This window comes from Mesoplodon densirostris, chromosome 2, assembly GCF_025265405.1.
Source record: "Mesoplodon densirostris isolate mMesDen1 chromosome 2, mMesDen1 primary haplotype, whole genome shotgun sequence".
Classification (NCBI taxonomy): Eukaryota; Metazoa; Chordata; class Mammalia; order Artiodactyla; family Ziphiidae; genus Mesoplodon; species Mesoplodon densirostris.
This window is the reverse complement of record NC_082662.1, coordinates 125985308-126011956: the sequence shown is the minus strand read 5'-3', so window position 1 is coordinate 126011956 and position 26649 is coordinate 125985308. Positions and strand designations below refer to the sequence as shown.

The 26649-nt window shown below is 44.4% G+C and overlaps 1 protein-coding gene across 1 annotated transcript in view; it reads left to right on the top strand.

Annotated features, from left to right (window-relative positions):
* KIF26B (kinesin family member 26B) overlaps positions 1-26649 on the top strand; it is a 480495-nt gene that overhangs the window by 328391 nt on the left and 125455 nt on the right. The window contains exon 5 of the mRNA XM_060088379.1: positions 7040-7223. Coding sequence (XP_059944362.1) covers positions 7040-7223 — 184 coding nt within the window. The remainder of the gene's footprint in view (positions 1-7039; positions 7224-26649) is intronic.

The following is a 26649-nucleotide window of genomic DNA, read 5'->3' as shown; positions in this document are numbered from 1 at the left end:
GCCCGGCCATTGTCACATTCAATTGCAGCCTGGATTGTCTTTTACCTGCTGACGGTGGCGATTTTACCACTCTCATCCCGCTCCTGGGTCAGGACCCTCTCTGGGCAGCAGATGTGGCGGTTCTGAGGGCCTTACCCTGCCCTCCTCTTGAGCAGTTTTTCAGTTGATATCTCACCAATCAATCGCCCGGGTCCCATTTAGTAGAGCTTGCATGACCTCTTAATTTTTATAAACCTTTTACCCACCTATCCAAGCATCTCACGGTCGAACACAACCCTCAGACAGGATGAAATGCTTTCAGGATGTGGTCAGCAACACATGGTGCATAGAATTTTTTAAAGGATAGAGAATTCTTAAAAAACGACTATACTGCCTGATATTCCTGCCTGGTATTCTCTAAGGAAAGTTCTAATTTTTTTTTTTTTACATCTTCTTAACCCTAGAGATACATATGCTCATTTTTTAAAATTAATTAATTAATTAATTTTTGGCTGTGTTGGGTCTTCGTTTCTGTGCGAGGGCTTTCTCTAGTTGCAGCGAGTGGGGGCCACTCTTCATCGCGGTGCGCGGGCCTCTCACTGTCGCGGCCTCTCTTGTTGCAGAGCACAGGCTCCAGACGTGCAGGCTCAGTAGTTGTGGCACACGGGCCTAGTTGCTCCGCGGCATGTGGGATCTTCCTGGACCAGGGCTCGAACCCATGTCCCCTGCATTGGCAGGCAGATTCTCAACCACTGCACCACCAGGGAAGCCCCAAAAGTTCTATTCTTCATGAAGCTAATAATTCTTAAAATGTTGTTAGGTCAATATATTAGTAATCCCTAGACACTAAGCGTGGTAGACCCCCAACTTAAGTCTCATGGGACGCACTTAGAATGAAGCGCTTTCCGTTTAAACACTCCGTATTTCTGAAAATGCAAGGTCAAATAGTCTATCACACAAATGCAAAAAAAAAAAAAAGAGAAAAGTCAGAAAAGCCCCAAAAGTTTCCCTTCTGATCTGTATAACGGAGACCTAAGACTCTCTCCCACCTAAACCAATTAAATTTACTAGATAATTACTTGCCTCTTTCTTTTAAATCCAGGTAGATCTGGCCAATGAGAACAAGGAACTGTCCCATGTGAAGGCCATCTCAATTCTAAACTGATTCCTGAATTCAGATGGCATCACATTGATGTGTTAGGATAATTGTCTCCTGTATGAGATGAGTAAGGCAATGGAGAGAAAGGGTAGATCTCAGAGCAAAAATCTGAGCTCACTTGGTTTAAATTCTTGCCAAGTTCACATCATTGCTCCTCTCCTCACAAGTCTGATACTGCTTTAGCATGGCGTCACTTCCTTTATAGGAGTTTAGTGAATATTAATTTCATCCTGCTAGAGAGACCACCTTTTTTTCTTGAAATAAGGTTCAGAGAATTAAATGAAGCCCATGGATATTTAAAGATGTGTGCAGGGATGAATAGCTCTAGGAAATATGTGATACTGTCCGTGGTAGGAATGAGACAAGTGAATATTACTTATAATAGCTTTTTAGGTTAATTTTTTGTTGTTTAAAATCTTATAAGACAACCCACTCATCTGTCCCTTTCCTTATGAAGAAAACTTGTGTAAGGCATTAATAACACAAAATACACTTCTAGCCCAAATGTCTTTTCCTTTTCAATTCTTTCATGATTGCTTCTCCTTTATGTCACTGAATAATACAATTATACATGAATGATTTCTGTACTTCAACCTTCTCCTATCTGCGTGTCATTGAAGTACTATATAAAAAGATCAGAAAATGCTGACTTCCAAGAAATTGGAACATATAAAATGGAGATCAAACAGTTGGTTATGATGACGTCAAAATTAAAATAAAATGTTCTTATACACTATATAGCTCTAAAATGTGATTTCTAAATTCTAGAATTCTTCTAATGCATTTATCTTATACATCTGTTTTAAGAAGAAAGTAATTTTTTTATGTATTCTCCAAATAATTTCCTGCATTACTATTTTTCTGCATTGAAGCCAACAGAGGCTTCCCTAAATGAAATAGAGGTTCCAAGAATCATTTCAGAAACTGCATTGGAAGAGATTTTGGAAATCATCTGATGTTCCCAATGCATGCTTTCATCTCCCTGACATTCACTGTAAAAGGTTTTGTAGCTACTACTTGGACACTTTCAATGACAAAAGCTATTTCATGAAGCAGACCCATCACTAACGGGTTACTCCAATTTTTAGAAAGATGCCCCTTTCACTTATAAACCCTCAAATGCCTTTACATTTCACCTGCCTGTTTTGCTGCCTATTCAGAGATGATCTGGAGCAATATGGGGCACAGAGACCTAGATTCAGTCTCAGCTCCACCACGTATTATATTCCTCCAAAGTACCATCTATTAAGTACTTCCTGTGTACTAAACCATTTACCTGCACTCATTTAATTTTCATAAAATGTCTGTAAGGGTAGAAAATATTTTTGCTCTATCTTACAGTGCAGAAACTGAGGCTTGATAATAATATGTGTAATAATAATATTGATGATGATAGTATTGTTGAATGCCGACTATATGCCAGGTGCTATGCTAGGCCCTTTACACACATTATAATCATTATCAGAATTTAAGTAACTTGCCTATTATCTACCTAGTATCTGAAGCAGCTGGATGTTCAAATTCAGGTCAGATAGTCCAAGGAATCTGGATTTAACTCTTTAAGACTCATTTCTTTGTCTGTTAAATGGGAGTACTATTATTATTTTCCTCACAAAGTTTTCTGAGATTCAAAATGATGGCCTATGAAGCTATCTGGCATTATTGCTTGAAAAATACTTCCTGCTACATGTTATTTATTCGTTTTTTTAAAGACAGATTTTTAGAAAAACTCTTCCTTCCCCTTTCTCCAGGTTTATATTCTCCAGGCTAAATGTTCCCAGTTCCTTCAATCTTTATTCACGTCATTAAACACGCAGATACGACAGTCTGCCCTGTTGGAACTTACATTCTAGAGAGGAAACAGACAGTAAACAATAAACCCGATAACTAAGTAAATCATCTACTATGTTAGAAGATAGTAAGTGCCATGATGGGGAGGGTGGGTGGGTAAGGCATGCAGGGTAACTGAAATTAGGAGATGGTGAGTAGGTGGCCATGTAGCAATTACCCCCAAACCTAGTGGCTTAAAGTAGCAGTGATGGTGTATTACCTCTCATGGTTTCTGGAGTTCAGAAGTTCGGACAAGACAGAATGGGGATGTCTTACCTCTGCTCCACGGTGCCTTGGGCCTCAGCCAGAAGACTTGAAGGGTGGCACCTGGAATCATCTAAAGGCTCATTTACTCACATATCTGGTCGTTGACACTGGTTGTTCACTGGTTGTTCTTCTCTACATGGCCTTTTCCATATGGCCTGGGCCTCCTCATGATGTGGAAGCTGAGTGCCAAGGGTGAGAGAGACAGATAGAAGCCATATTGCTTTTTATAACCTAACCCTGGAGACCATACAACATCATTCCCACCATATTCTGTTGGTCAAGGCAGTTTCAGAGTTCTGCTTGGGTTCAAAGGGAAGGAAAATAGATTCCACCTCTCAATGGAGAAGTGTCAATTTCATGTCATAGAAGAGCATGTGGGAGGGAATACATGTTGGTGCAGCCATCTTACGGTCTGCTATGGTGTGCAGGGTAGGTTCATTGATAAGCTGTCATTTGAATGAAGATTTAAAGGAGGTAAGGGAGGGATATGTATGCCTATCTCTATCCAGGGCAGAGCATTCCAGGCTGAAGCAAGAGCCTGTGCAAAGGCCCTGAGGTGGGAGCATACCAGGAGTATTTGGAGGCTGTTATGACTGGAGCAGAGTAACTGAAGAAGAGAATAGTAGGAAAGGTGGGCTGGGACATATGAGGGAAGATATACAGAAGGCCTTATAGCCCATTGTAGTTACTTTGGCTTTTACTATGAGATGAGAAGGAGGGTCAAAATGGAGGGTCTTGTCTGGTTATGTTTTAAAAGAATCAGTCTGGCAACTGTGTGGAAAATAGATTGGGCCAGTGCAGTGGGAGGTGGCAGGGAAGGTAACAGAAGAAGAGAGACAAGTTAGGAGACTACTGCAGTAATCCAGGCAAGAGAGGTTAGTGGCTCAGACCAAGACAATATCAGTAAAGGTGGTGAGAGGGATTAGATCATAGATCTATTTCAAAATTATAGCCAACAGATTTCCTGATGGATTGGATGTTTGGTGTGAGAAAAAGAGGAGGCAAAGAGGTCTGGGCCATTGTAAGGATGGAATTGCCATTTTCTGAAATAGGGAAAGCTAAAGGCATACAGCTTTTTAGGAAAAGATCAGGAATTTAGCTTTAGAGATGCAAGTTTAAGATACCTATTGGATATCCGAGTAGAATCGTTTTAGTGTGTTTTTGTTGTTGTTTTGTTTTATTGAGGTATAATTGACATACAACATTATATTAGCATCAGGTGTACATCGAGATTTTTATATTTGTATAAATTGCAAAGTGATCACCACAATTGGTCTAGTTAACATCTGTCACCATAGATGTCCTGGCACCTAAAGAAGAAAGTATAAAAAAGTAGAAGGATATTGTCAGTGCTCTGATTGGGCAGGTAAGATGGGGCTGAGAACCATGACATTTAGCAATCGTGGAGGTCATTCATGACCTTGACAAGAGCTGTTTCAGAGGAGCTAGGGGCCACATGCCTGACTGCAATGAGCTTATAGGCAAAGGGAGGAGATGAACTAGAGAATGCAAGTATAGACAACACTTTCCATGAGTTCTGCTGCAAAAATGAGCAAGGAAACAGAGCAGTAGCTGCCTGGGTAAGAAGAATGAAGAGAAGGACTTGTGTTTTCTTTTTCGAGGTGGGAGAAATAATAACATGTTTATATGCCTTTGGGAATGATGCAGTTATACAGTGAAATTTTGATGTTATAGGAAAGCGAGAGGGAGAGAGTGGGGGAGTAAAGCACTGGATTGCTGTTCTTGGGAATGTCCTTCATATACTTTAAGTTCAAGGACCCTCACTTTCCTCCTCTGCAGGGTCTATGTGGGGAGAGTAAGTGGGCATGGGTAGTAGAGACAAGAAAAAGGAAAAAAAAGCCAGCAGGCTACTACCTCTTCTGAGCTGCCTTTGAGTGTCACACCTCCTCTCTGTCTCCACATTTGGACTGGGAACCCGCAGCAACTCCTTGGTCCTTTTGCCACCATCCGAAAGAATCCTAATGTGAATGGACAAACACCACCTTTTGGTTCCTAGCAGATCATCATCTTCCGCCTTCTTTCTAACTCTCCTTTGCCTATAGGCATCCTGACTTGAAAGCAGTAACCGGTTGCCGAGCAGAGGCGTGAGTGTCAGAAGAATGCGATGCCCACACCCACCTCTGGATGAGTCACAGTTTGTTCAGGGAGAGAATCTCACAGAATAATGAAAACTGCCAAGAGATGCGCCAGACCAGTCACTGAACAATTCCACTTCACCTTTAATTTTAGAGGGACAGCATCAGGAAGAGTGACAATGAAAGCATGAGAAAAAATTACTCCTGGTTTTTTCTTTTTGCTGTTTGGGAAGAGAAAGCATTGTGGAAATCTCCTTCTAGTGCCTTCATTTTTCATCATCCTACAGTAGAGTCACCATAGAGGTCCCTAAGTTTGGCACATGGCATTGGGACCGTTTGGGTATCATTCCATCAAAATCTGTCATTCCTCATGCATCCCATTCCTCTGTATTTCACTCTTGTGAAATAGATGTTCAGTTTTACAGCTAAGGAAAATTAAGCTTTGAAGTGGTAATTCTATTTGCTGTATTTGTGCAGTGGCCATTTTGTAGCTCAGGGGATTTGTCAAAAGCACGGCAATTACTGATACAAAATTAAAGTTAACCAGTCCAGAGCTTAAGATTCAGATATTAAGATGGAAGTTGGGGGGAAGGGGGTACAAACAATGCTGATTTAATCTTTTTGGCCTGCTTTGCTTATGGCCTGTTATGCAATTGGTAAGAACACAGGATGGATTGTAAGGTTTTGATGTGTAGAATAAAGTCACGGTAGCCAATTTGTTTTAAGCAGCAGCTAAAATGTTTAATAACCTTTGGTAAGGAAATTGGAATTCTCAGAACATGAGTATAGTGTGAAAAACACCAAGAATGAACCCAGAAGTGAGTATGTTACAGTCTGAAATGCCTTTGCCTGATTTTCCCTTCTTCTCTATGATAAGATTGTCATGTTTTAGGTGTTGCAGAACTCTTGAACGATGGAAGATGTGATGAACAATCAATGTTATTAACGATGCGGCACCTTCCCTCCCACCTTTCTGTTTGCGTCCTCTGCCACCTTTGTGGGTTCTGACTGTATCACCCCTTGCACTTGCCCACGAACTGCATTTTGTAGTGAAAGACCAACCTACGTAAAAACCTGTTTTCCGCATGAGTCACGCCTAGTCTCAGAACCCTACACCTTGGCTGGAGTTTATTCTGATTGGGTGTTATGTTTCTAAAACAGTTTGATTTGTATTTCCCCGTTGCGCTGGGGTGTGCGTTTTTCTTCCACAATCACATCCACAGCATGCCTTGAGTGGTCACCGTGTGGTTCTTCCTCAGACTGGTTTGGATTTTACAAGGTGGTAGAGTTTCTAAAAAACTCCTAAGGTCTCTCACACTGGAGTTTATATCAGAAGTTATGGAATGATTAACCTAGTAGGTGCTGTGTATCCCCAAAGATGGCCAGCTTTATTCATGCTTAAGCTGAGTGTTCGTGGATAACCAACAATTCTTTGTAGATCGCAGCTGCAGGACCGTGCAATGCTGTGGTGTCGCTCTGCCGTGTCAGTGATTGGGCAGCTCCCTGGGTTCACTCGGTTGCAGTCAGGGGCTACCACCAGGCACTCGGAGGAAGAAGAGAGAACCGTTTAGCCGCAATCAGAACTAGGGGCTTCTTTAAGAGAAAGAACAGAAAGTGACCCTAGCATATCTGATTGTGAATATATACTTTTTGTGAATTGTGACTATACTTTTTCCTTTATTGTCTTTTTCTGGATTTTTCCCTGCAGAGCTGCCCAGAAGTTAAATCTATCTTCTAAAAAGAAGAAACATCGGCCTTCCACTTCTTCTCTTGCCGAGCCACCTCTCTTTGCCACCAGCTTCAGCGGGATTCTGCAGACTTCCCCGCCCCCGGCCCCGCCCTGTCTGCTGAGGGCCGTCAACAAGGTGAAGGACACCCCAGGCCTGGGCAAGGTAGGCACCTGTGCCGTGTGCCACGCTGGCTCTGTGTGTGGGGTTCTGCATCAAAGGCAAGGGCGAGAATGAGGTCTCGGTTTGTTTGCTAAAACAAGAAGGTGACAGGGAGAGAAGGAGAAGAAATGAAAGTCATTTGGAAGTACTGTAAAGTTTTCTTTGGTTACATATACTAGTAGTAAATTAAGACATTCCAGTTATTGGAGATGTGGTTTGATTTTGGCAGAAAGAAAACAGCCTTGTATTGTTTGACAGAACTGTACCCAATTAAAGAAAAGACCCCATAACACAAAAGACAGAGGCAGAGGCAGGAGAGACCAAGAGACACGGTATAGGAATAAGACATGAAGATGCTTTGTCACTTCCCTGGCACAATTTCATTGTTCCTCCCCTTCAGAGAAGTCACAAGTTCTACTTCTGAACCAGGCCGCTGGTGGGATTTCTGGGGAGGATTTTCTGTGTGCCATTCTAGCCAAGAAATGCAATTTTGAATTGTTAGAACTACTTAGAAAGAGATGGGGAACATTATGATGAGATGTAGAAACACCATCACGAGACCTGGCTCAGCTATGTTTGGGGTAACTTCATTTTTAGATGTCATCTCTTTTTTTTTTTTTTTTTTGCTGTACGCGGGCCTCTCACTGTTGTGGCGTCTCCCGTTGTGGAGCACAGGCTCCGGACGCGCAGGCTCAGTGGCCATGGCTCACGGGCCCAGCCGCTCCGCAGCTCGTGGGATCTTCCCAGACCGGGGCACGAACCCGCGTCCCCTGCATCGGCAGGCAGACTCTCAACCACTGCGCCACCAGGGAAGCCCTAGATGTCATCTCTTAACTGTCTCTTCTGAGATAAACGTCTGGGTGAAGTAACTTATGGTTTACTCTTCAATGGGTAAATAAGCTGTGACTTATAAAAACATTTAGTTGAAGAAAGCAGTGGCTGTTTTCTTTCTTTTACTTTCATCAGAAGGAGGATGGTACACACCACCTTGCCAGTTTCCCACCACCGACTTAACAGGACTCATTTGGGGAGGTTGCAAGTCTTGCTGAAGGGAGTGGCTGCTCAACTATGTGGACGAAGATTTTACTTATTTAGGTCACTGATTCCCTTTCCCCTTGACCCTCAACATGATTCTTCCCGGGTTCACGGTCTTCAGTGGCCTCAGCCTCACCAGTGGTCCTTCTGGAGTTTACCCCACACCCTCTGCCCTTCTTCCTTGGTGCTTTTCTCCTTTTTCTTGATGATTTCTCCTGCCTCCTCCCATACCCTCCCACCCCTCTATTTCATCACCCACTGGGAAAGTCCTAACTTGCTAAGTTACTCCTTCCAACAGAGTCTACATTTTAAGATTATTTTGAATAGAGCAATGTTTATTCTAACGGAAAGCATCCAGTCCTGGAATGTTTCATGGCATTGGGCGGGGCTTTCCCAGGCCCAGAGGTAAAGTAGGAGACCAGGCAGCCTGCGAGGGCTGCTCTAGCACCGCTGGCCAGGGAGGGAGATGGAGGAAACCACACGAGCAGGCCTCATGCAGGTGGGAGTGGCATCCCCGCGGGGACACACACACTGCGGTCATAGTGGATGGCTGAGAGGCTGCCTTCTAAGGAGGGTGGGTACAAGTAACTGCAGGGCTTTCAAAACTGTAGAAAACCATTGAATTGTGGTAAGGTACACATAACAGAAAATTTACCTTCTGAGCCATTTTTAAGTGTGCGTGGACTTTGGTTTTGCTAAGAGGAGTTTGGAACTTTGGTGCCGGAGCTAAACCGCCCTGGACACAGTGACATCGAATGTCTCCACTGCAGTCTCCTTCTCCTCTCCTGCTCTGAGTGACACCCTACTTCTCTTCTGAGTACATGTGAACCAATATTTAAATGCTGTCGCTCTAAAGAGGTACCAGACTATTAGCCAACCTGGAGTACTCATATACCCCACTAACGGCCCTGTCTGGGACACCTCGAAATGAACTGCATAAGAAACTATCTTCCTGCATCTGTAACAGTGGCCCAGTCTCTGGTTCCTAAAAGGGTTGATGCAGATACGTCTTCAGGTGGGCCTGGTCCCCAAGCCTTCTGTCCCTTCCTTCCCCCATCCCTACCCCGCTCCCTGGAATTCTGAGACAAAGGGATCAGGGCACCAGGCAGGGACTGAACCAGCAGGAAGACTGTTTCCAGCCAGGGTGACCTGGGACTTGCACGAAAATAATCTAGAGGCACTGGTCTAATCTTGGTTTCATGATGTACTGTATGTAGTGGCCAGTTAGAAGTATAATTATAAGTAAAATAAGCAGCATAAGACCAGGTATAACTACAATTAATATTATAATTATTTAATTATAATTAATTAATTATAATTATATAATTATAATTATATAATTATAATATTATAATCATTCACAGACTAAAGCTTGCAAATCACACACTTATTTTTTTAACGTAAAATACTATCCCTTTCTCTCACTGGCAGTCCGATGTGCTTCTTCCAGTGGGAGAGAAAGGGTGATATTAACCAGGCAGGAATGCAGGAAGCCCGGAGTTTGTCTATGGAAGTGGGGTCACCAGACTGGGTGTCACAGAAGGTGGCAGAAGGTGTGACTTCTGTCTGACGAGTGGCCTCACGGCAGCTGTACTGCTGAGCATGGGGCTTGGGGCATTGGTGGCGAGAAAGTGACAGTGGGAGGGGGTGTGCTTTCTGGAGGGCAGTGTAATTATATACTTTTACTTGAGGATGTGTGATTGAAACCAGAGGTCCACAAGCACACCTACCATCATGCCTCATTCTGCTGAGACGTGTGCTTCACAGAAAGCCAGACGGCCTGGCCTTGACTCTGCCACGGAGGCACCAACCGTCTGAACTTGGTGGAGGCCCATTTCCCAGACTCATGCTTTTCCCACCCCGAGAGTCCACTACAACGAGGAACTGCATTCCTCTTATCCATATGGAAAAATCCCCATAGGTTTATCTCTGTTGCATAATTTACATGTTAACGTTTCAAAGAAATACAGTGGAGTTTCATATAGAACATAAAAGAACTGGCGCTATATAGAGATCATTATATCTGAAGTAGAAAAGCTTGATTGAACTGCCAAAAGCAACTTAATTATTTAACCTGGGCGGGACGGGGTCTGGCTCTTGAGGCGGGATGGGGAGCAAGCCCAGCGCAGCTGACGCCACTTCGCCCCACCTCTTATCCTTAACCACCAAGGACTTCCTCGGGAGACCTGAAGACAGGCTTTTGTGGGTTTGTTTAGAGCTCTCCTCTCATTTGTAGACAAGACAACTGAGGCCCCGATTTTCCAGTGCCTTCTGAGTCAAGCCCAGACATCAGGACCTGTAAGACACTTTATTCTCTTCCGTCTCACTGGGTGGCCTCTAGATATACGTGACCTTTAAAAATCTGAGTGGAGACAAGAATGTAATGGGACCATAATGGTAGCAAAATAAATTGGGAACCAGTCACCTCCATCCAGTGGAGAAGGACATGTGTCCCTTTTCAGAGTCATGGATGAGAGAGAAAGGGCAGTGACAGGCCATGGTAGACACACAGCGAGTCAGAGGTGCTCCACTGACCCCTCCTCTTGTCCGACTGCCAGTGATTTCTAGCAACAACTTCCTCTCTCCCTGCACCCCTTCCTCCACCCAGAGTCATTTCTGGCCACCAAGTGCATCTTGAGGCAAAAGCTTTTCTGGAGGCCACAGTGATGGAAGAACTTGGGGTAACTTCAGTGCACTTGGAGCTGAATCACAGCACACTCACAACACAGGAAACGCCTCAGAATCCCTAGCACCTAGAATAGTACTTGGCACACAGCAAATATTTATTGAGCACCTTCTATGTGTCAGGCCCTGTGCTGGGCTCTAGGCTTGCCCTGATGGACACACAGGCAGAATGCCTGCCCCGACAGCACTTATAATCTAGTCATTATAACAGTCAGCCTAGACATCTCACTGACTTGGACCAATATGAAGGACTATTTGACTTAAGGAAAAGTTGGAATCACAGACTTCAAATAATTCTGCCTAACTTTCGAGTTATATAAAGAAGCTATAGTACTAAGTGGTCTTGTAGAGACATTTTTAATGAATAGATAAAGATGATTAGTGGATCAAAGCAGCTTAGTCCCTGTTTATATTTCATGGGTTCGGCTTTATGTAAATGATATTTCTAATCTGTTTGAAAATGGTTCCTTCTCCTAAGCCAGTGAAAGCTCTTCATGAAATTTGTTTGCACAATTAATTAACATCCACGTTTAAGGTTCATTTGTTAGTATGTCAGAGATTAATGTCAGAGCTCTTAGTATTGGATTACAAGCTTCTAGAGCAAAGCATCTTATCTGTTTAACTCACTCAGTATTTGGCTCTGCAGTCCCACCACGGGTGCATAAATGCTTTTAAAGGTGAGAATGGTACTGGCCACAGTCACATTCATGATGATGACAATTCACCTTGTTAATTCTACTCTTCCTGGCAGTATTCCTGAAGAGAAATACATGAAACATGAAGGGAAAATGAGCCTTCTTTTCCTTCATAATCTCCAGCAATGCCTCAAAAAGATGGAATCATCAACACTCAGCCTTTGTTCCCCCAGATATGTTTTGGGAATATAAGCAAACTCATATAGGTGGATGCTAGCAACAAGAGAAGAGACTCTATAGAATTTGAAAAGATCATGAAAATTGGATGAAACAAACATGAATAATTATGGAAAATTGAGCTGGAGACAGGTTGAGGAGGGCCTGTCCTACTCGATTCACTCAGTGAATATCTGTAGACATACTGTGTTCCAGGTACTGCAGGAGGTGCCACTGCTGGGGACAGTACACAGAAGCTGGTTGGCTGCTCTGGGCCACATGCCTGCAAAGGAAGGGGGGTGTATATCCTGATCTCTATGAACTCTAGGCCCCTGTGAAAATGCCTGCCTGGCGTTCAGCCTCAGCCATCCCTCCTGAGCTACAAATGCTGTTTCCTTTTCCTGGGGACCCCTGCTTATCCCTAGTCTGGGTAGAAGAAGGGTTGTGTGGTATCCGTCACACTGGATCCCCATCGCCACTCATGCCCATCCATCTGTGCATTTCTGAAGTGCCTCACTGAGATTTCTCCTCTGTAGACAGTGCAGCCCCAAGGCAGACAATTCCGCAGAGTCCTTGGAGTTGCGATTTAGAAATAGACTTGCTTCTTTGGCGAAATTATCTTTCTTATGCAATAAAGGCTGGAGCCATTATTCTTTTTTCTTCACAGTCCTAGATTTTAAGTCATCTGCCTCTTATTTAGCACTACTTTACAAACCTGGTAGCAACATATTTTGACCTCTGTTAAAACATAAAACATATATTCTCTAAATAACATCTCTCCCGGCAACACACACGTATACACACACACCCCCTCACTCTCACTCACTACTTCGCTCATTTACTAGGTCCTATATTATCTAGGTTTAGTTTAATTCTAAACTTCCACTTATTTGGTAGTAAACTAATAGCATGGTAAAAAAATAAATGAACCATGTGTGCTTTTCAGTAGAGATTCTTTCCCTTTACAGATTTCTTAACGTTTTTAGAGCAGAAGTCATTCGATTACTAAACCCTTGTGACACTGTAAGGAAGAAGAAGCCAAGGTAACTGTTCAATTTATGTTCTCATTATAAGAAGGAAAGCAATAAGATAGAAAAATTAGATTAAAATAAGATTTTTTTAAGGTACGAATGTAGCTCTTATTCATTTGTTCAACAAGTAGAAATGGCTGATGTAGCTCTCTCTTGTTCAGGAAATGATGCCAGGTTATACCAAGGAGAAAATTTCATGCCTTCCAGCCCACCAAGGTCCGGGTTATTTAAATAGTATGCAAATTATCACATTCCTCATTATCATTTCTACCATTCCTCATCCTGAAGCTTTATCAGAGAGAAAAGATTTGAGTCAGTCTGTAACATTCATTTCAGGTATTCTAATGTGATGGAAAATTCTCGATCCCACTACTCACCAGTGATTACTCCCCCCTTACACACGCCAGACAGTAGAAAGGAATCGTGAGCTTTCTATTTTGGTGTGCTTTGGGGGGTGGGGAGAAATAGACTGCGTAAATAATACATGCACATTCATCAGGATAGCTGGCCTGATAGCTTTGAAAATTGAATTGTTAGCTCTTCTGGGAAATAAACTCATGTGACCTTCCAGTCCCTAATTGCAGTTCTTTTCTGTGCTCGGTTGGTTGTGGTTGACTCGGCTAAGCTCCTGTAGTTAGAGTTTGGTTTTTTTCTCCTTCCTGTCTTTATTATTTTGACCCTTCCTCCAACCTGCATCTGCAGAGAAAGGAGACTTAGGGGAAATGTTCTGACTCAAAGGAAAATGTTCTGACTCATTAATCTTCGCGGTTTCTTCTCCCCCAACCCCCGCCGCCGTGTATGCAGAGGTGCACGTACCTGTCCTAGAGCCCGCCCACCTCCGCCGCACATGCGCAGCATGATGCTCCGCTACCGGAAACCGGAAACCGGAGCTCAGGAGCTGCAGGTTCCGCCTCCCGGAGCGCTGCTTCTGGATCCTGACTGCGCGGCTAAGTGATGGGGAGAGAGGTTTTTTTCTACACCCCCCTGCCATGCCACTCTTGAATTTAGCAGGCTCATTCTTGCAAAGACAGGGAAGTATTAGGAAGATATTCTCCATTAAAGGCCACTGGACAGAAAAGTCGTGATAAACCACATGTAAAAGAAAGCACGGCGGCCATTGTTGTTCTTCATTATTAACATGAGAGCCTTTAAGACAGCTGACCAAGTTGTATGGATATAATTTTCTGTTGGCTTCATTATTAGGTCGAGAACGAGAAGGGTAAGGAGCACATTTCAGTTTTAATGACATCAGATTTCTGATAAGATGGCACATTATATATAAAATACTCGTTTTCTGGTTTTCTTTGCCTGAAATATTTACACAGAGCAAACTGTATGAAAGGACTCTTGGTTAAGCAGGGAGGAAGTTTGTACCCTTTCAATGCCAGATTACATAAAGGGCACACAAGAAATGTTGAGTATTTTAACGCAATTCTATTTAGTACTAGGCATCCTAACTGGGCATTCGGCACTTTGATGCTGAATGATAGAGCTGCATGATAGAGCTGTTGTAATGAGGCAGAAACACCAAGAGCATCTAAAGGACAAGACCCTGGTGGTCCTTGGCCCTGCTTAGTCCTCAAAACCTGAGTTGCCCTGAGAGGGTGACATCAGGGAGATGCTGCTGCCTAGTGCTGGCACTCTGGCGATGTGCAAGCACCATCAACATCCGTCACTGAGAAGTTTTCCCAAAGACCATCTTGTCCAGTCCTCCCACTGTGCATAGGAAGAAACTGAGGCCCAACAAGATGAAGTAACTTGTCAACCCATTTTTGTGGGAAAAGACAAAAATTTAAGCTTTGGGCTGTGAAAGATCATGAAAGTCATGAAGACTTTAAGGCAGAATTTGAGTGATTCTTAAGCTTTCCCCCCTTTTTGTGACTTTCAGCTTCATCTCTAAGACTTTTTTTTAGGTATTAAGTGGAGATGATAGGGGTGTGTGTGTGTGTGTGTGTGCATGCACACACATGCACATACTTGTGTGGAAGGAGGTAGAAGGTGATTTTTCTAAAGGGGCTTTTTAAAGGCTATAAACCTTTACCATAATTGGAGGATAGGTTTGGGGCCTCCCTGAATACCTGTAATCCCTAATTAGCATCCTGACTTATGGAATGAAAACACGAGATAAAATGAGGGAATTCTCTCTGGAATCAATGCCACTTTCTCAATTAAACAAAGGGCAATAAGATGGATGATAATGCCAGAATAGGGCTTTTGATCATCCTTTGTCCAAAAAACACATTTTAGTCAGGTTCAGCACAATTAGACAATTACTGATATCAAGAGTATGGGAACAGTAGGTATATTTTAAGCTAACATTTCTAACATCTTATCTTTCTGCGTCTTTCTCTTGCTAATGGCTGAAAGAGAAGTTAATCATGATTTGCTATAATTATCCCATTAAAATGGGATTGATAGTAATGTTTTATTAAAAAAAATGGTGAGTCCAAACTGCTGAGTTAATTAGAAAGTTGTCCTTTGTGAGTAGGAAACGCTCTTCTTGCCTACTCAATGACTAGCATAACAAAACATTTGAATTCCTTTCTAATGCTTCACTGAACTAAAATGTATCATTATGGAGGGGGAAAATTGTTCTGATACATTCTTAAAAGCAAAACATATTTTGCTTAGATTATTACATAGTTTCTGAAATAAAAATCCTCTAGCTCCTGACAGCCACAACATAAGACTCCCTACGTTCTCTCACATTGCTTTACAAGTTCAGGTTAGCTCTGTTCTGTGATGCTGTCTTCGTCCGTTTCAGCTACTATCACAAAAATACCATAGACTGGGTGATTGAAACAACAAACACTTATTTCTCTCAATTCTGAAGGCTGAGCAGTCCAAGGTCAAGGTTCTGGCAGATCTGGTGTCTGATGAGAGCTCTCTTCCTGATTTGCAGACAGTCACCTTCTTGTTGTATTTCACATGGTAGAGAGCAGAGAGCACAAGCAAGCTCTCCCGTCTCTTCTTCTAAGGACACTAATCCCATTCATGAGGGCGCCACCCTAATGACCTAATCACCTCCCAAAGGCCCCACCTCCAAATACCATCACCTTGTGGGTTAGGATTTCAATATATGAATTGGGAACAGGTGAACAAACATATGGTCCACAAACCAACCTCTAAGTTCCAGTACTGAATCTGAGTATTTGACTTTCTAGATGAAACAACAGAAATAGAACCATGGCAGTAGCATTTAGTGCTAGGGACAAAATTCCTTCCAAGTTTCTTTTCCTGTTCCCTTGGTCTTGCCTGTGTGTTCCATGCTACAGCCAACTATTCAGATAGAAATTTTGTCTATTTGCAGCTTAGTTGAGATCCCCATACCACCAACAATGAATATTTGGTGGATTCATTAGTGGAGCAGTGAACCAGCTATAGCTAATCAAATTGTGAACTTGATCTGTTCCTTGTTTTAAGTATTTTGAGAAAACATTTTGCCATATTTGTACCAGAAGGTTTTCAATGAAGGGCAGAGTTTTAAAAACCCAATCAGTAAAATACTCCCTGCACTGTGTCATGTAAAGCAGTGGAAAGTTAAAAATCACAGGAAATGGGAAAATCAGAGAGCAAGATTGTTGGTCTGCCTTCCCCCACTCCATCCCCCATTCTATAGAACACGGTAAAAGTAGCACCCTACAGGGGCCCCAAAGGACTCGAGAGCGAATAAAATGCCATTTAGACTACCACCAGCTACACAGCTCTGAAATCAGGCTGTCTGCTCTGGTTCTAAGTGCAAGTGGCCAGAGCCTGGGCAAGAATGGCACCAGAAAACTTGTTCTTGTCTAGAGGTCCTGCTGTTTCTCTGCTCAGCTTGTGCTTGGCTGGTTCCTGCCTATTCCAGGGATATCCACAGAAATGCCACTTCCTTGAGGAAGATTTCCCTGGTTAGGTGCCCCATTACATGTTTTCATAGCACCCAAAGTTTCTCTTCGTTGCATTCATCACCCTATAGATAACTGATCTCTACAGCTCCATGTTTAACAGGTCTCTTTATTGGCTGTAAGCTTCATGAAAGCAGGGCTATGTCTCTCTTGCCTCACTTTGAATCCTACCCAGGTGCTCAGTAAATAGTAGGTGTATTAGTCAGGGCTCTCTAGAGAAGCAGAACCAACAGGATACATGCGTGTGTGTGTGTGTGTGTGTGTGTGTGTGTGTGTGTGTGTGTGTGGAGAAGAGAGAGAGAGAACACAAAGTTATGGAGGCTGGCAAGTCCAAAATGTGTGGGAAGGCTGGCAGGCTGGAGACCCAGGGGAGAATCTGCTGGCAGAATTCCCTTTTCTTCCAGGGAGGTCAGTCTTTTTCTATTAAGACCTTCAACTGCTTGGATGAGGCCCATTCACGTTATGGATGGTCATCTGCTTTACTCAAAGTCTGCTGATTTAAATATTAATCTCATCTTAAAAATACCTTCACAGAAACATCTAGAATAATACTTGACCAAATATCTGGGTACTGTGGCCCAGCCAAATGGACACAAAAAATTAGCCATCGTACTAGGTGAATGAATGGATGGATGGAATCATGACCTGGGTCTCCATTCTGCAATGATGATCCTTCACATCTGTGTAAGGCTTGTGGCTTACACTTCCTTTCATCCGTATTGTCTCTCTTGATCTTTCATACAGTTCTAAGAGGTGGGCAGTAGGGGGCAGGGGGGAGTGTTAGGTCCTCCTGATGGATGAGATTCAGAGAAGGTAAGACACTTCCCAGAGGCATCACAGCTTTTCAGAGTGGATGGGAACACCCTACATCTTTGTTTCCAGTATTCTTTTCCTGATCTTACAACATATATTGTCCATTTCTTTGTGCCACTGAAACACCGTTCTGAGTGTTTCACAGGTATTAACTTGTTAAATCCTCATTACGAGTCTATGGGAAGGGTCTGTTATAATCACCCCCATTTTACATCGGAGGAAGCTGAAACAGATGTGAGGAATCTGCCCAAGGTCGTGTGCCTGGTCCATGGTGGGGCTGGGATATATATACGAGCCCTGGTTCTGGGACTTGTTCTCTGGAAGTCTACATGATGCCGTCTCTCTACACACTTCATATGTAGTCATTTGGCTTCAGCAAAGACCCAGTAAGCAGACGTCCCTGGCTGTCACAGGGCAACTGCGTTTGCAAGGTGGTGAACATGGGCGAGGCAGGCACCAGGGCATCCTCTTCTGCTGCCAGCATCCTGCCGCTGTCCTCTCCACTCATCATCTCAGAGAGCTTTTTAACTGTCACCATGGTGTTTTATCCCTTGTATTGAAAGTTCTAATGGTTTGGATTGTCTTGTGTGGCTCCCACTTCCATGCAGTAAGCAAGCCAGTGAAAGTAAACTAATATTCAAAATGATTTTTAAAAGGCCAAAGCAAACCGAAAAATGTCCTAAATTCCATGAGAGAAAAGTCCATTGTACTTTAGCCGTATTCCAGAATGACAACTCTGGGTCAGAGCTGGGTGGGACAGGACCCCTGGCGCTGACTTAACAGTGAATCTCATACTACACTATATTGAGCCACGTGGGTGACTGAGTCCCATGAAAATTCTGTGTCTAGAACACTAGCTCAGTGCCGATAGAAATGTTTGAATGTCGACTTCTGTTTCAGGAGGTATGTTGTAGGTATTTATTGAGCAGTGGTCTGTGGAGACAGTGCTGGGAGAGGCAGCACGCCCTGAACCCATCCTGCCTGCCCTCCCTGTCTGGCTTCTGCTCTTAATTTTCTCTCATAATGGACCACTCTCTCCCCTGTGTCCACACCCACCCCCTCTTCCAGAGCTGGCTAAGTGCCTGCTTTCGTCAGCATCCCATATCTATTCCCCAAGCCGGCTCCCAGGATCCTCTGATGTTTTGTACCATGTACTAGCCCTAGCACAGATTCCGCTCATTAACAATTTACTGCTTTATATTGCTCTCATTGTTTTATGGGTATAATTTATCTCCTCCACTGAGTGTTTAGTCGTGAGAGTGGGGATCTTGGTTTATACTGCTTTCATATCCCCATAAATGCTTAGCCATATAACAGGCTGATAGAACTTCCTGCACTGAAAGACATTAAAGTATAGAGTGTAACAGTCATTTTACGATTATTTTTCCTGCTTTGGCCTACACCATCCCTCATTCGTTTATCCATCATCCATCCGTGCATGTGTCTGTCCATTGGTTCATTCATAAGGCATGTATGATGTACCTGCTTTGTGTTAGTCACTTTGGGAATACACAGATGAGTTCAAAATGGTCTCTGTCCTTAAGGATCCCCAAAATTGCTATTTGGAAGAGTTAAAAATCATTCTTTAGGTAGACAACTCAAACTAAAAATACCTGTTATTGTTATCATCATTCATAAGGCTGAAATTTGTACAAGATAATTGGCTTCCTGGTGAGTTTTCTCCCTTTTTCCTTTTTACTGAATACACTGTCATATTCCTAAAGTATTCAGACTGCATTGTAATGACAGCTGATAGTGCAGCAGGCGGGGAAGGATGTACTTTTGTTTCGTTTTTAACACTTTGATGTACTACCTGCAATTTCGCTGCGATTAGTTCGTATGAATGAATCACAGTGGCGTGCAGAACGTTTGTGTTCCTACAGACTCTCTTAAAAGAACTCATGTGTCCTTTACTTACAGATAGAATTCCCCTGAAAGTATGTGATAAGGAAGTTGTACTCGTCCTCTCTGAGGTGGGCTGAAGCAAGGGGCTTTGTTCAAGGTCGTAGAGAAAGCCGTCTACCATCCTGAGTTATGCTCCTCCGTTACCTCTGCATTCTCCTTTCTGCTTTTATCACCGAGGGAGCCGCTTCCGACCTTTCAAAATTCCCATGTTGCCTGGTTTCTTTTGAGAATGTTCCTGTTAAGATATGAGACTAACATCGATGATCGGTGAGATTCTGAAGTTATCTTGAAAAATATGTGTACTCGAACGTGGTATAGTCTGGAGTGGGGATGAGCAGAGGGGACTAAAGGAGAATGAAAGGGGTTTGTATTAATTAGAAGTCTTTTTAGTTTCAAGCAACAGAAACTCAAACTGTCAGGAATGGGAAATGACTGGAGGGATGTTGGTGTCTATGGCCCCAGACCCGGGAAAGTCAGGAAGGCCTGGAGCTGGGTCCATTGAGGATCCAGGACTGTCTTTCTCTCTCTGCCTCTCATTTGTGCTTCCTCCACATTTTGGCTTCATTCTTCAGTTCAGACCAGCCTTGGCCCTCACACAGCTGCTGACAGCTCTAAAGCATCATTATCTTAGAGCTCCCACCAGCAGACCCCGCAAACTCCTGTGACCCTAAGCTCAAAATTCCAGAGAAGGGCTGGAGTTGGCCCTGATTTGTTGTGGGGTATAAAAAAGTGTCTGCTCCCATCGGAGTATCAGGATTGGAGTGAGGAGGATATGTCCAAGTAGAAGGAGATGCTGCCCCACAGCAGACAAAGGAAAGCCATCCTCTGCACTTTCAGAGGATTTGCAGGAAGGTTTAGTGAGCACTTAGGAAGAAAGACTAATGTAGGGGATGACATGCCTCAAATTCAGATGTGACCCAGTCAATAGTTACTGAACTTTTGAAATAAGGGTTTCTTTGGGAGTTCATTTTGTGGACCACTCATTAAGGGGTTTCTAGGGAAGAGTGACATGCATATTCAAGAGAGCTTAGAGAAAACAGAAAATAGGCATGAGCTTAGACATAACAGAAAACAGGCATAAGCTCAGAGAGTGAAATGGGGAGATGTGCATGGGGAAGAAAATCTAAGACCTTGGAGACCTCAGAGGAGGACCTCAGCATCTCTGTGGCAGGTGAGCACTGACAGTCTTGTGGTTCTCTCTGAAGAGACAGAGATGCAGCCCCGAGTCAGAGCTCCAGCTTGCAGGCAGCATTGATTCCAGATGAATGGTCTTACATCTACTAGTTAATGCTGGCCACAACCTGCTTACTCTGTAGAGCAACGATTGCACAAAAATGCCCAAATTTTAGCACATTAATCTTCATGAAAATGTTTTGTTTCTCTCTTTACCCCACTCCTACTGTGGCTCCCCACAGCCATCCCATTTCCCTAGTAGTGTGGAACTCACTGCCAGAAGGATGCACTCTCCCAAATTAACCCCATCTAGAAGTTACACTGTGAAACATACACCTGGAGGGAGGCTGTAAGTGACATCTGTCTCAATCTAGGCCATGGTCTAACTCCCAAGAAACACTCATTCAACAAACACTCCTGACTGCCTACTCAAAAGTACCAGGCATTGTGTGGAAGACACCAGCTGTGTAATATGAGCCAAAACAGATAGAGGGTTTTTTTTTTTAACTTTAGGTTTCCAGAATTTTCCAGATATCTTGGATAGTATCAATAATATGTGTTCATATATATTCATCTTTAGTTAGCAGAAAATCTTAACAGATTGGTAGATTTTAAGTGGCCTTGAATTGGCAGTCTGAGAGAGAATCCAGATCTCTTTGCAGAGGGGTAGCCAAAAGGAAGCTCTCACCATCTTCACTTTCTCCATTGTCATCGCCACCAGCAGTGCGATGAGTTAATGAAGTTGAATGCAGTGCATTGAAAGGAACATGGATTAGAGATGTGCGTCAGAATCCCAGCTCTCTTCCTTCATTTGCTGTGTGGCCTGAGGGACTTTCTTAGTCTGTTCAGGTTGCTATAACAAGATACCACAGACTGGGTAGCTTATAAATGACAGAAATTTTTTTCTCATGGTTCTGGAGGCTGGAAGTCCAAGATCAGGGTACCAGCATGGTCCGGTGAGGGCCCTCTTCTAGGCTGGAGACTTCTCATGGTATCCTTGCTTGGCAGAAGGGTCAAGGGAGCTCTCTGGGGCCTCTTTTATAAGAGCATTCATCTCATTCATGGGGGATCCACCCTCACAACGTAATCACCTCCCAAAGGTCCCACCTCCTAATACCATCATCTTTGGGGGTTAGGATTTCAACGATTTCAACATATACATTTGGGGGGAACACAGACATTCCGACCATAGCAGGAAGGGTTCTCTGGGTCTTAAGCTCGCTATTTGCAGAGGGGGGAAAATAATCATACTTTGTCACAGGGTAATAGCAAGTCTGCAACAACTGTGCTTGAGGAAGCAAAGCCTGCAGCTAGATTTGGACTGTGGGAGAGCCTCTTCTCATGGTCCCGTGGAGCTCAGGGCATGGTGGGATGTTCCAGACCAAGAAAGGTTGGGACTGAGATTTTCAGTGATCCATTGGTGTGGAAGCTTTAGGTGGGCCGTTCACGAGATGGGTATGGGAGATGTGAGTTCATATTTAGGTCTCAAATTAGACTTAAACCTATCAGGGGAAGAGGCACAGGTAAGATACAGGTATTTTGGGGGAAAGGTCCAGATTGAGGCCAATCTCAGAGGATGTCCATCCAACCAGAAGTGAGATATTTAGTCAACAGCCCTCCAAGTTTGAGGGGGAAAGGGGGTGACATTGAGGGGGGTAACACTGGGTTTCAGGGACAAGAAATCCATCTTGGATACTAAGAAGGCCCTTGATTCTTAGAAAACTAGGGTCCTAGGATCACAGCCAGAGCAGCCTGGAATGAGTGACCAACCACCTAGATGCAGGGCCAGCGGGTGACCACCTGCAACTTCTTAGGGTCCTCTTGTGAAGGACAAGAGTGGTTCCCAGGCCAGCAGGGGACTGAACTTGGATTGTGCCAACGGCTGCTCAAATTCTCCACCCCACTCCTGTCCAGCTGATCACATGGCTTCCCTTTTAAGCTCACCCTTGCCCTCAGCTGAAAATCCAAAACACTCAGCTGGGGGCTGCCTGGGGCTGCTTCAGCCCTCCAGCCTGGCCTTTCCCTGATGGCCCCTTTGGACCCCAGTGAACGGTTTTCAGTGCTGCAAGGAGGATGCTTCATCTCACTTCCAGGCCTTTGGACCTGCTCCCACATCTTCCTCCTTGGTTCTTAACTCATCTTTCTTCTTCAGGCTTGAATTTCGACGCTATTCTCCCCCGGAAGTTTCCCTTGGGCTCCCAAGCCTCTTGCTGTCCTCACAGCACCCGGTGGGCCTCCAGTTCAGTGTTTACTTTGCTGTGTTGGATCTGGGCCACTTCCCCCGTGGGCTCTGAGGGCAGGGACTTCATCTGACCATGTCCAGGCCTGGTCCTTCCTGCACATAGTAGGTGCTGGCTAAATGTCCGTTCACTGAGGATCAGAGGGCAGAGAGCTTCAGGGACAGGGTGCCCACCATGTTTCCTGCCTGCCCTCTCAGAACATTCAGGTTGAATAATTTCAGTCACCATTTACTTGCATAGCAACATAACGCTTGGGAAGGACATGTTTATTTGCAAGGCCAAATGCATGACGTTGTCACTCACAAGACCTCAGTCCTAGTGTCTCACTTACCCAGGCTTGGAGAGAGGTGAGAAGGGGAGAGGGTTAGTTAATGCATTTTCTGTCTAAGCGATTTAGTGTCATAGAAGATGCTCTCAAATCTTTGACAGGAGTCGAGGCAGAATTCTTGTCAGATTATATAAGAAAAATGACTCATCATTCTGCAACATCCACTGGAATCTATTATGGGTTTTCTTAAAGCCTTTGTGTATGCAGGCTCATGGTACTCAAATTAAAATTTAAGGAGATCTGTTTTTACTACCAAATGGACAGTGAGTAACAAGGGTTTTTGATTTGTTCTTGGGTAAGTCTGTTTTTTTCAATCAATATTTTCAGCATTTTGGCTGAAGATTTCATGCCACATGATATGTTACTGACATGCCAGGCCCCTTCGAGGTGCCTCCCTGTCTGTTCACCTGGCCTGGTCTCTGCCAGGGATGCTTGTCTCCCTATCACTTGCTGGCCTGGAAGAAATGCCGTTCTTCCCTCAAGGCCCAGCTCCTGTGTTACCTGCCACTGGCAGCTCTTCCCCCTTGTCCCACCTCCATGCACTGTGCATGTTCCCCTGTACAGACCATGAACGTGGAGGAAAGGGGCTGTATCTTACTCACCTTTTTTTTGGGGGGGGTGTTTATTCATTTGAATACACAGATGCCTGTCACTTCAATTCACTGAGCGTCTCCCATTTGCCATCTCCTCTCTTGGAAGGAGACTCAGATACCCCCAAGATGCAGATCTTGCCTTTAAAGAGCTTTCCTTCTGCTAAGGGAGGAGAGAGACATGTTGAGCTACACATACGATGCTGGGCCTGGCAACTTACTATTTCATTTCTTGCCTATGAAATAAATTTGTAGCTTATTGTATTACTTCATTTTAATTCTGCCATGATATTTGTTTTAAAATTTAGAGATCATCAGATGTTAATCCTCTATTCCTCTTACTATATTCTGTTCCTAATTATATTAGCAGAAGAACGAAGAGGAAGCTTGGATTTTGTGTTGCTTTCACAGAGTACAGAGGTTTCAAACATCTCACTTCACATCATGAAGGTTCTCGGGGACCCCATAAGCTTCTGGGAAAAGAGAAGTTCAACTCTGACAAGCTGTCAGTCTCCCCCTCCTGAGGAAGTCTGATGTGGGAATCTCAGGTTGTTACACCTGCTGTCAGCTGCTCTATCTCCCCTGAAGACATCCTTCCCTCCAGCTGTAAACCCCCTCACCACCCCTCATTCCCTGCCCCTACAATATTTTCATCAGACAATGGTGACAGACAGACCCTATCTCCACCCAGGTGGCCTCCCCCAGACTCCCCTGTGCTCTGAAGAGAATAGATTCTGGACTTCGGCGTCTCGCCTTCAAAATCACAGCCCCCAAGGGGAGCCATGCTCAAGAATAATGCAGCTTGTACCCTCTTCCTGTGGGAAGCCTGGTTGATAGCAGCACAGATATGATAGAGGGTGGCCCCGATCCCTTAGGAGAAACCAAAGCACCTTAGAGAGGGGGCAAGTGTTGCCCCCAGAAGCCAGTCACCTGGTGCCCTGGATGCTGGGAACGTTTCCGGCTCGTGGGCGGCTGTGTATCATGAGGGGCGTTAGACAGACAGGAGGCAGTGCTGAAACCCCACAGCACAGAGCTATTTCCAGCTTGGTCTTGGCCTGTTAATACTGAAACAGCAATGGTGCAGGCACAAACTGACAGACAGTACAGGGGTGGTGGAGGACGAGAGCTGGACATGTGGGGAACAGCCTGAGCAGCCACAGATACAGAGGGAAGCCATGTGGCGTGTGGAACGCTCCCCTCCCGGTAGAAGAGCAGACCTGAAACGAGAAAGGCGGGGTCATGTGCACACACAAACCAAGTGAGTGAACTGCTTGTGTAACTAAGGGGCAGGGACTTCACTGTGGAGAGAACCACTAGAGCCATTCTCTGTAATTCTGACTCAGCACTGATTTTTGAATCCCAGCAAAAAAGGGAATAGCATTCTCATTTCCATGGTAATAATAATCTTAGCTAATACTTACATAGTGCTAACTGCTGGATACTGTTCTAAGTGTTTTGCATACATTCATTTACATGAATGATACATACATAATACACACAATATACTTACACGTACTAACTTATTTACATGTGTGATGCACAAAAGTGTGTTTACATACATTAACTCATTGACAGACGTAGTACATTTATGTATTGTCTTAGTCCATTGGGGCTGCTATAACACAATGCCATAGACTCGGTGGCTTATACAACAAACATTTATTTCTCACAGTTGATTGATGAAGATGCTGGCAGATGTGGTGTCTGGTGAGAGCCTGCCTCCAGGTTCATAGATAACCACCTTCTCACTGTGTCCTCCCATGGTGGAAAGAGTGAGGGAGCTCTCTGGGGCCTCTTCTGTAAGGGCACGAATCCCATTCATGAGGCCACCACCCTCATGACCTAATCACCTCCCAAATGGTGCACCTCCAAACACCATCACACTGGGGGTTAGGTTTCAACATATGAATTCTGGGGGACACAAAGTTTTGGTCCATAACACATATGTTAGCTCATTTACATACACAATCCATTTACATACATTAACTTAAATCTGTTTTACTGGGGACAGACAGGCACGGAGAGTCACACGCCTGAGGTCAAACAGGTTAACTCTGGCTCCAGAGTCTTAGCTCCTGCGGGCTCTGCGTCAGCTTGTGCTGCCTCTCATGGTGTGATTTGGATCAACAGCATGTCTGTGTGCATCTTACCAACTATTACTAGTAGTTTCATCTGCCCACCGGCCCCTCACAACAGACCTACAGAGCATTTTACAAATGAGGCAGAAACCGAGGTTTCCTAGTCGTGGAGGGATTCAGTGGGGACGCAAGGGCTTGTCCAGCTCTGCGGCCTCATCCTCCTGCAGCACGTGCTTAATACCACCCCTCCAGCCTTTACCTCCAGGGCTACGGTGGTCTCTGTTGCACACCTGGATGGCGGATGGGACAACTTCAGGAGGAACCACATCCTACCGGCAACTTAGTTCTCCAGCTCTCTCTGCCAGACTTGGCCATGAAACCACCTTCCAGCTGTGTAGGTGGCCACCGCCAAGAGCCAAGCCCAGAGATTAGGAAGGGCGGAGGATTGGGGGGGGAGGGGTGTCAGAAATCCTACAGAGAGGATGAGACGTGAGAGGGTAATTTGGTTTGTGACTTTAACCTTTTGCACTTAATATGACAGACTTCAAAAAACATAACCTGGGGCTTCCCTGGCGGCACAGTGGTTGAGAGTCCGCCTGCCGATGCAGGGGACGCGGGTTCGTGTCCCGGTCCGGGAAGACCCCACATGCCGCAGAGCAGCTGGGCCCGTGAGCCATGGCCGCTGAGCCTGTGCGTCCGGAGCCTGTGCTCCACAACGGAAGAGGCCACAACAGTGAGAGGCCCGCGTACTGCAAAAAAAAAAAAAAATCATAACCTGGTGGCAAAAAAATGGCAATTTTTAGATTTTACCCT